Raw genomic sequence first — 11035 nt, 5'->3', positions numbered from 1 at the left:
TTTCACGTTTTTCATATGTAAGTCACAAAACTTGTTTTAAGACTCTGTTAACTCACTTTTTAGATTAGAATCAGACAGGGAACACAGGGGGCTAACACCGTCAACATCTCAACATCTTATCTGCACTGACACCAATTGTTATAGTTAACCTAAGAATGGAACTGTTATAAAAAGTTTTGTGATTTACATACGAAAGAAGTGAAACTAACATGGTCATTCTAATTTCAGTTACATCACACTGTAAACTTGTGCACTGCACAACCATCTGATGAAGGAGCTGTGCTCCGAAAGCTAGTGCTTCCAAATAAACCTGTTAGACTATAACCTGGTGTTGTGCGATTTGTCACTTTGTACACCCCAGTCCAACACCAGCTTCTCCACATCACGACTAAAGGCAGTTAGTTTCAGCCAGAGCTCAGTGCATCGTGCAATCTCATCGATTGAATTGAATGATAACAATACTCAAGATAGATTCCCAGGCTTTAACACAGAAGGATTATTTTCTTTAAAAGTGAATTAAAGAAATTAAAAGAAATTGAATTGATGAGGAAGGTCAAAAATTGAGTTTTGGATTTTTTCAGAAAAACACAATCAACAATTTGGATAAGGCAATCAAGTATAATATTTCCAAGTTTACTGATGACATAAAATTAGAATTGTGAGTGATGACGAGGAAGTAGGATTTCTGGGTGATTTTATTGAGTGAGTGGATAAGTGTTAAGTTGTTCACTTGTTTTGGAAGATCAGAATGGCAGAGTATTGTTTGATTGGTGATAGATTGGGGAATGTTGGAAGTTGGTTGCCCTTATGTACCAGACATTGAAAGCAAGTCTGCAGGAGAAAGCAGTGAGGGGAGAATGGCGTGCTGGCCTTTCTTTGCAAGAGAGTTTGAGCAAGGAAATCTTACTGCAGCTGTACAAGGCCTCGGTGAGACCACATTCAGAGTACTACTTGCAGCTTTGGTCTCCTTAACCTATGAAAAGACATACTTGCCATAGAAGGAGTGCGATGAAGTTTCAGCAGAGTGAATTCTGGGCTGGTGGATGAGAAGCGGTTGGGTCGATTGGAGCTGGATTTCCTCGAGTTTAGAAGAATGAGAAGGGATCTTATTGAATCAAACAAAATTCTAACAGGGTTGGACAGACTGGGTGCAAGGATGATGTTTCCCTGGTGGGGGCAGTCACAGACTCAGGATACATTTTGGACAAGGATGTGGAGAAGTTTCTTCCCTCGGATGAATTCCCTACCAAAGAAATCTGTGGAGGCCAAGAAACTGAGTATAATTCAAAACAAGAACCAGGCATGATCGAGTTGGATTGTGGAGTGGCTTGATTTGCCTTCTCTTATTTTTGACATTTTTTTCTATGTTTCTAGAACTTTGTGAAGTATTGGACTACCTTTTTTTAAAATGTATTCACAGGATTTGGACATCACTATCAAGGACAGTAATTACTGTTCATCCCTAATTCCCTGAGAAGGTGTGAGCCATATTTTAATTATGTCGTTTGCTCAACCATTTCAGAGGCTCAGTCGGAGTCAGAGCTTTGGGTCTGGAAACCCAGGAACAGCAAATTTTCTTCCTTAGTGAACATTAGCAAACTCGATGGGTTTTCATGATAGTGCAATAGTTTCATGGTTATCAATGTTGATACTAGTTTTAGTTTATTCAAAATTAATAATAAGTAGTAATTTTAAAAATTAAAAATAATGTTTGATTTTTAACCACGTTTCACGTATTGTCACTCTCTCTTACGCTAGATTGCCTGTGGATTGTTCCCAATATTCAGCATTTTCTTGTGAACTTTCTTATCGTTTAACAATCATCAAGTAAAAAAAGCATTAGTTTGAGTTAGCACTATCCAAGAAAAGAAAGGTTAATGATCACAGTCAGTTGGTCTAACAACAGTAGAAAAGAGCAACATGTCTGATTGAGTTGGAGTACAATGACCCAAGCTCATGTTCTGAATGCACATGAAATGAGAAGTATTAATAAGGGTGAGCTGCAGGCTGTAATCACACTGAGTAAAGTTAGGTTAGCACACTAACTCCTCTACCCATGACAGTGTGCCAGGCAATGTGGCACAGGATTCTGCAAACAGGTTGGAAAATGTGGCAATGTAAAATCATCAATAGTTCAAAAATACCAATTTTCCAGAAGTCAGTGAAGGAGATTTAGTGTTCCTGATACTGACAGCAATGCAGAAAGTTCCTTAGTCAAAACAGTGCAGCTGATGGCAGTGTGTTATAATCGAAGAAATATAAGTCATTGTGATTCATAAACTACCTAGTTTCTCAAACATCTTTTGAATTGTTGTCTCTTCCCTTTCAACCATCACTCTCTTCTCATCCAACATCAGAACGTTCATCGATATCCATTTGGAAGACATCCACATAGGATGATCTAGAACATAGAACATAGAACATAGAAAAATACAGCGTAGAACAGGCCCTTCGGCTCTCGATGTTACGCCGATCCAAGCCCACCTAACCTACACTAGCCCACTACCCTCCATATGCCTATCCAATGCCCGTTTAAATGCCCATAAAGAGGGAGAGTCCACCACTGCTACTGGTAGGGCATTCCATGAACTCACGACTCGCTGAGTAAAGAATCTACCCCTAACATCTGTCCTATACCTACCATCTGTGGAGAAACAGGAGATAGAATTATCACAATCTCTTCAAACCATGGGTTTATACCAATCTGTCCTCTTGGACAATGTTACAGATGTATTTGATAAACTGACCAGATAAATTGACCTTTAAGAAATTTCTAACTTTTTTTAAAAAATAGGGGCATGTTCTCTGTAACTTTTTCTGAGTTTTAAATCCGATTCCAGCCCCTAGTCCTCTCTCCTGATTGACAGCTTATCTCAAAGTGCAGCAGTCCGCTAGTTGGAAAATCAATTTCTCACCTCCTGTTCAAAATGATCATAGTCTCACTCTGCACTCATTCCTTTCCACCTGCATCTGACTGGAAAGGTGAATTCTCCTAGACTAATTCAGAATGACAACTATCAGAAAGCTTCATTAAAAATGAAGAAAGTAATAATATTTTTGCCTAATGGACATAGCCATAACTCTTTAAATTCATCCATCTCTCCTTTGTACACAACCTTAACTTCTGCTGATTGGTCCCCCCACTCACCACCAAACAATACCTTCCAGTGGCAGTGGCCATGTGATGGGAAACTTACAGGAGCAGGAATAGGTCACTTGGCCCTTCGACCCTTCTCAATCACTCAATTAAATCACACCTTCTCTTCTGATCCATCTTGGTGCTCTCTAGAACAGCCTGGATCACAGATGCCAGTCTTCAGCTGATTCAATTCACTCCATGTGATACCAAGAAATGGCTATGGGCTCTGACAACACGTGTGATGGAATACTCCCCCCTTGCTTAGATGGTGCACCTCCAATACACTCAAGAAGCCTAACACCATCCAGGACAAAACAGCCTGGTTTGATTGGCACCACATCCACAAACATTCACCTTCACTATAATGAGAGCAATGTACAACAAATGCAAGACGTATTGCAATAACTCACCAAAGCTCCATGAACAGCACTTTGCAAACCTGTAACTACCCGCCTCTACCATGCATTATATACACTGGAAGGCCATCACCAGCAAGTACCTCTCTGGGCCACACAACACCCTCACCTGGAACTGTATCACAGCACCATCAATGTTGCAAAGGAAGATGATTGTGGAGGGTCAGTCATCTTAGCTCCAGGACATCTCTGTAGGAGTCCCTCACGGTAGTGTCCTAGGCCCAACAATCTTCAGCTGTTTTATCAATAACCTTCCCTCTGTCATAGGTCAGAAGTGAGGATGTTTGTCAATGATTGTACAGTGGTCAGCACCTTTTCTGACTCCTCAGATACTGAAGCAGTCCAATCTTAAATGCAACACAATCTGGGCAATATCCAGCCTTGGGCCAACAGTGGCAAGTAACATTTGCGCCACACAAATGCTAGACAATGACTGTCACCAATAAGAGACATCCTAACCACTGCCCCTTGACATTCAATAGTATTACCATCACTGAATCCCCCACTGTCAACATCCTTGGGGTTACCATTGACCAGAAACACAACTAGACTCACCACATAAACACATTTGCTACAAGAGCAGGTCAGACACTAGGGATACTGTGGCAAGTAACTCACTTCCTGACACCCCAAAGTCTATTCACCATCTACAAGGCACAAGTCAAGAGTGTGACAGAATACTCCCCACTTGCCTGGATGGATGCAACTCCAACAAAACTTAAGAAGCATGACACCATCCAGGACCTGATCAGGTGTACCCTAGAACTCTGTGGGAAACTAGAGGATTGATTGCTGGGCCCCTTGCTGAGATATTTCTATCATCGATAGTCACAGGTGAGGTGCCAGAAGGCTGGAGGCTAACGTGGTTCTACTGTTTAAGAAGGGTGGTAAGGACAAGCCAGGGAACTATAGACCAATGAGCCTGAAGACGGTGGTGGGCAAGTTGTTGGAGGGAATCCTGAGGGACAGGATGTACATGTATTTGGATCGGGGTGGGGGTGGTCCAGCAGGCTAAGATAAAAGGTAGGGAGGAGGGACTTGGGGGAGGGGCGTTGGAGATGTGACAGGCGGAAGGAGGTCAAGGTGAGGGTGATAGGCCGGAGTGGCTTTCCTCATACGTGAAGAAGGGCTTATGCCCGAAACGTCGATTCTTCTGCTCCTTGGATGCTGCCTGACCTGCTGCGCTTTTCCAGCAACAGATTTTCAGCTCTGATCTCCCAGCATCTGCAGTCCTCACTTTCTCCTCATGCATTTGGAAAGGCAAGGACAGATTAGGGATAGTCAACATGGTTTTGTGCGTGGGAATTCATGTCTCACAAACTTGATTGAGTTTTTTGATGAAGTAACAAAGAGGATTAATTAGGGCAGAGCAGTGGATGTGATCTATATGGACTTCAGTAAGGCGTTCGACAAGGTTCCCCATGAGAGACTGATTAGCAAGGTTAGATCTCATGGAATACAGGGAGAACCAGCCATTTGGATACAGAACTGGCACAATGGTAGAAGACAGAGGGTGGTGGTGGAGGGTTGTTTTTCAGACTGGAGGCCTGTGACCAGTGGAGTGCCACAAGGATTGGTGCTGGGTCCTCTACTTTTTGTCATTTGCATAAATGATTTGGATGTGAGCATAAGAGGTACAGTTAGTAAGTTTGCAGATGACACCAAAATTGAAGGTGTAGTGGACAGCGAAGAGAGTTACCTCAGATTACAACAGGATCTGGACCAGATGGGCCGATGGGCTGAGAAGTGGCAGATGGAGTTTAATTCAGATAAATGCGAGTGCTGCATTTTGGGAAAGCAAATCTTAGCAGGACTTATACACTTCATGGTAAGGTCCTAGGGAGTGTTGCTGAACAAAGAGACCTTGGAGTGCAGGTTCATAGCTCCTTGAAAGTGGAGTTGCAGGTAGATAGGATAGTGAAGAAGGCGTTTGGTATGCTTTCCTTTATTGGTCAGAGTATTGAGTACAGGAGTTGGGAGGTCATGTTGTGGCTGTACAGGACATTGGTTAGGCCGGTGTTGAAATATTGCGTGCAATTCTGGTCTCCTTCCTATCGGAAAGATGTTGTGAAACTTGAAAGGGTCCAGAAAGGATTTACAAGGATGTTGCCAGGGTTGGAGGATTTGAGCTGTAGGGAGAGGCTGAACAGGCTGGGGCTGTTTTCCCTGGAGCGTCGGAGGCTGATGGGTGACCTTCTAGAGGTTTACAAAATTATGAGGCGCATGGATAGGGTAAATAGACAAAGTCTTTTCCCTGGGGTCAGGGAGTCCAGAACTAGAGGGCATAGGTTTAGAGTGAGAGGGGAAAGATATAAAAGAGACCTAAGGGGCAATGTTTTCATGCAGAGGGTGGTGCGTGTATGGAATGAGCTGCCAGAGGAAGTGGTGGAGGCTGGTACAATTGTAATATTTAAAAGGCATTTGGATGGGTATATGAATAGGAAGGGTTTAGAGGGATATGGGCCGGGTGCTGGCAGGTGGGACTAGACTAGGTTGGGATATCTGGTCGGGGTGGACAGGTTGGACCGAAGGGTTTGTTTCCGTGCTGTACAACTCTATGACTCTATGACCATCCAGGACAAAGCAACCCATTTAATTGGCACCACATCTATAAACATTCAATCCCTCTATCACCAGCACTCAGTAGCAGCAGTGTGTACTATCTACAAGATGCACTGCAGAAATTCACTAAAGATCCTCAGACAGCACCTTCCAAACCCACAACCACTTCCATCTAGAAGTACAAAGGCAGCAGGTACTTGGGAATACCACCACCTGCCAGTTCCCCACCAAGCCACTCACCACCCTGACTTGGGAGTATACTGGCGTTCCTTCACAGTCGTTGGGTCAAAATCCTGGAATTCCCTTCCTACCGGCATTGTGGATCAACCCACAGCAAGTGGACTGCAGCTGTTCAAGAAGGCGCCTTACCACCACCTTCTCAAAGGCTAATAAGAATGAGCTTTCAATGCTGACCAGCCAGCAACGCCCAAGTCCCACAAATGAATGAATCCCTCCCCCCGACAACAACCAGCCCTGAGAGTAAAAAATACTGTGTGGTCTTCAATGCTTCAGGAAGATGTCTTGCCATCACCTTCTCAAACGCATTTTGGCAATTTTGGGTAAATGACATCGGGAATACACTCACAGAGAGGTGACTGCAGTGTTCCACATCACAATGAGTGAAGCCAGCTGTCCCAAAGTAATTTGTTAAGGCAACATGACCTCACCACATTAGTTAGTCAGTCAGTCAGTCCGTCAGTCAGTCCGTCAGTCAGTCAGTCAGTCCGTCAGTCCGTCAGTCAGTCCGTCAGTCCGTCCGTCAGTCAGTCCGTCAGTCAGTCAGTCCGTCAGTCAGTCCGTCAGTCAGTCCGTCAGTCCATCAGTCCGTCAGTCAGTCCGTCAGTCCGTCAGTCCATCAGTACGGTGTGATGCTGGTGTTTTTTGCTCCAGGGTTGATTACAGAAGACCGTTTGCGTTTACCGTCAGGGATGAGAGGAGTCGGTGGGTAAACGATTGTCCAACCAGCTTTCTTGAAAATCTCGATCTGCAGGGAAAAAGGAACAGAGACAGCTCCTGGTTATGCCCATGATCAACTGCCAGCCTTCTCCCAGTACGTCTCTATGAAGGTACAGACTGATATTGGGATGTATGTCGGCTGCCCCTCAAACATTCCTCGATGTTTATTATTGATATAAAATGAAAGACCAGTCAGCAGTCTCCAGCAGAACTTTTGACGATCTAATCAGAGCTACAAAGAAATGGGCAGCATGGTGGCTCAGTGGTTAGCAATGCTGCCTCACAGCGCCGGGAGTGGGGGTGGGGGGACAGAGTGCTGTAAAACCTCAGGGCCTTGGGGGGACAGAGTGCTGTAAAACCTCAGGGCCCAGGGACAGAGTGCTGTAAAACCTCAGGGCCCGGGGGGACAGAGTGCTGTAAAACCTCAGGGCTCAGGGACAGAGTGCTGTAAAACCTCAGGGCCCAGGGACAGAGTGCTGTAAAACCTCAGGGCCCAGGGACAGAGTGCTGTAAAACCTCAGGGCCTGGGGGGACAGAGTGCTGTAAAACCTCAGGGCCTGGGGGGACAGAGTGCTGTAAAACCTCAGGGCCCGGGGGGACAGAGTGCTGTAAAACCTCAGGGCCCAGGGACAGAGTGCTGTAAAACCTCAGGGCCTGGGGGGACAGAGTGCTGTAAAACCTCAGGGCCCAGGGACAGAGTGCTGTAAAACCTCAGGGCCGGGGGGACAGAGTGCTGTAAAACCTCAGGGCCCAGGGACAGAGTGCTGTAAAACCTCAGGGCCTGGGGGGACAGAGTGCTGTAAAACCTCAGGGCCCTGGGGGGACAGAGTGCTGTAAAACCTCAGGGCTCAGGGACAGAGTGCTGTAAAACCTCAGGGCCTGGGGGGACAGAGTGCTGTAAAACCTCAGGGCCCTGGGGGGACAGAGTGCTGTAAAACCTCAGGGCTCAGGGACAGAGTGCTGTAAAACCTCAGGGCCTGGGGGGACAGAGTGCTGTAAAACCTCAGGGCCCGGGGGGACAGAGTGCTGTAAAACCTCAGGGCCCAGGGACAGAGTGCTGTAAAACCTCAGGGCCTGGGGGGACAGAGTGCTGTAAAACCTCAGGGCCCAGGGACAGAGTGCTGTAAAACCTCAGGGCCTGGGGGGACAGAGTGCTGTAAAACCTCAGGGCCCAGGGACAGAGTGCTGTAAAACCTCAGGGCCTGGGGGGACAGAGTGCTGTAAAACCTCAGGGCCCTGGGGGGACAGAGTGCTGTAAAACCTCAGGGCTCAGGGACAGAGTGCTGTAAAACCTCAGGGCCTGGGGGGACAGAGTGCTGTAAAACCTCAGGGCCCTGGGGGGACAGAGTGCTGTAAAACCTCAGGGCTCAGGGACAGAGTGCTGTAAAACCTCAGGGCCCAGGGACAGAGTGCTGTAAAACCTCAGGGCCCGGGGGGACAGAGTGCTGTAAAACCTCAGGGCCCGGGGGGACAGAGTGCTGTAAAACCTCAGGGCCCGGGGGGACAGAGTGCTGTAAAACCTCAGGGCCCAGGGACAGAGTGCTGTAAAACCTCAGGGCCCTGGGGGGACAGAGTGCTGTAAAACCTCAGGGCTCAGGGACAGAGTGCTGTAAAACCTCAGGGCCCAGGGACAGAGTGCTGTAAAACCTCAGGGCCCAGGGACAGAGTGCTGTAAAACCTCAGGGCCTTGGGGGGACAGAGTGCTGTAAAACCTCAGGGCCCAGGGACAGAGTGCTGTAAAACCTCAGGCCCTGGGGGGACAGAGTGCTGTAAAACCTCAGGGCCCAGGGACAGAGTGCTGTAAAACCTCAGGGCCCGGGGGGACAGAGTGCTGTAAAACCTCAGGGCCCAGGGACAGAGTGCTGTAAAACCTCAGGCCCTGGGGGGACAGAGTGCTGTAAAACCTCAGGGCCCAGGGACAGAGTGCTGTAAAACCTCAGGGCCCGGGGGGACAGAGTGCTGTAAAACCTCAGGGCCCGGGGGGACAGAGTGCTGTAAAACCTCAGGGCCCGGGGGGACAGAGTGCTGTAAAACCTCAGGGCCCAGGGACAGAGTGCTGTAAAACCTCAGGGCCTGGGGGGACAGAGTGCTGTAAAACCTCAGGGCCCAGGGACAGAGTGCTGTAAAACCTCAGGGCCTGGGGGGACAGAGTGCTGTAAAACCTCAGGGCCCTGGGGGGACAGAGTGCTGTAAAACCTCAGGGCTCAGGGACAGAGTGCTGTAAAACCTCAGGGCCCAGGGACAGAGTGCTGTAAAACCTCAGGGCCCAGGGACAGAGTGCTGTAAAACCTCAGGGCCTTGGGGGGACAGAGTGCTGTAAAACCTCAGGGCCCAGGGACAGAGTGCTGTAAAACCTCAGGCCCTGGGGGGACAGAGTGCTGTAAAACCTCAGGGCCCAGGGACAGAGTGCTGTAAAACCTCAGGGCCCGGGGGGACAGAGTGCTGTAAAACCTCAGGGCCCGGGGGGACAGAGTGCTGTAAAATGTCAGGGCCTGGGGGACAGAGTGCTGTAAAACCTCAAGGCCTAGTGAGACACTCATTGAGAGCTGTATCTCTTCTGCCGTGTCCTCTCCCAATGGTACCGGGGTTGGATCTTTTGGGAATTCTGCTTCAACATTCAGGATGAAAAAGTCTAAATCCAGCAGACACCAGAAATCTGAAGAAGGTGCTGGAAGTACTGTAGCTCTGACAGTATCTGAGGAATCATACAATTCCTGTTTCAGATGTCCCTTCCGAACTGCAAAAGGTGCCATCCCTGAAACTTTAACCCTCCCTCTCTCCAGAAGCAGCCTCTTCTGTTGAGCATTTCCAACAAATTCCATTCCCTAACGCTTGCAAGCTGAACGGGCAATTACAAATCTTGCATTGTAGAGGGCAGGATGGGGATGTTGGTTTATTCATGTTGGGGAGCAGGGGAGGAGACTGTGGGATCTGGAAAGCAGTTCCTGACCTCAATAGACTCAGGAGACTGACCATACAGTGAGATAGACAAAGCAGGAAGTCTCTGGGACAACTTCTCAGCTTCAATTGTAAATGCATCTATTCTGTTAAAAAGCTAACATTGTGAACTATCAGGTAGGATTACACTGAGACCATTTCTCTCAATCCTTCACCAGAACTAAAACTCAGCACTGGAGTCCTGAATTTGGCAGAAGTAAAACATTGGGGTGCTTCTCAATAGCCTCACCTGGTGACAGGGACGGTCTGGATTCGCCAACACTAAGCCAGGCCCAATGATATTGAAGGTTGCATCAATGTGCATGGGGTTCGGATCCTTGAAGGAAAGTGTGTGAACTCTGTAGGTTGGTTCAAGGTGTCTCCGCATCCACTCGATTCCCAGAAAATTAGTCACCTGCAGGATGAAAACAAAGCCATGGCACAGGACCTGAGCTTGGGTTTGTGGTAATTAAAGAGCCTGGATTCGGCTCACTTTAACAGATTGGAATAGAATGAAAACAAAGAACTGCAGATGCTGGAGGTCTGAAAAATATAAATTGTTGGTGATACTCAGCATCTGGCAGCATCTGTGGAGAGAGAAACACAATTAATATTTTGAGACCAGTCAGAATACACACAGGAGTCTCTGCTGAGTTTCTCCGACAAATTCTGTTTTTATTTCAGAAAACAGCAACTGGCCTTGGACTGGGAACAGCTCCCAGCTGAGGTAGAAAAAAGGCATTATCTGAGGGAAGCAAAGCACGTACCTGACTCCTTTGTACAAATATATCTCTCCCAGCTCTCATAAAATCGGCAGCATCAAAACACGGTTCAAATTCAGTGGTTACAAACTTCCCTTCACCTGCAAGTTTGTTTCTGTCCTCCACCGAGTGGATGGGGTAAGTCTGGAACAGCAAGGTGTTTCCTTTAGATCCAAGATCACAATGTAATAAAAATAACTTTCAGTGAGACACTGAATGATTACAACTTAAAAACAGACCATTTAGTCCACCAAGTCAATCCT

The 11035-nt window shown here is 47.2% G+C and overlaps 1 protein-coding gene across 1 annotated transcript in view; it reads right to left on the bottom strand.

Moving 5' to 3' along the window:
* The window catches only part of gatm (glycine amidinotransferase (L-arginine:glycine amidinotransferase)), a 50231-nt gene that overhangs the window by 5646 nt on the left and 33550 nt on the right, over positions 1–11035 (bottom strand). The window contains exons 5-8 of the mRNA XM_060852832.1: positions 10779–10916; positions 10262–10426; positions 7039–7102; positions 2285–2401 (exon numbers count right to left, since the gene is read on the bottom strand). Coding sequence (XP_060708815.1) covers positions 2285–2401; positions 7039–7102; positions 10262–10426; positions 10779–10916 — 484 coding nt within the window. The remainder of the gene's footprint in view (positions 1–2284; positions 2402–7038; positions 7103–10261; positions 10427–10778; positions 10917–11035) is intronic.

Source organism: Hemiscyllium ocellatum, chromosome 39, assembly GCF_020745735.1.
Source record: "Hemiscyllium ocellatum isolate sHemOce1 chromosome 39, sHemOce1.pat.X.cur, whole genome shotgun sequence".
NCBI classification, from domain to species: Eukaryota; Metazoa; Chordata; class Chondrichthyes; order Orectolobiformes; family Hemiscylliidae; genus Hemiscyllium; species Hemiscyllium ocellatum.
The sequence above is the reverse complement of the archived record's forward strand: the minus strand, read 5'-3'. Positions and strand labels throughout refer to the sequence as shown.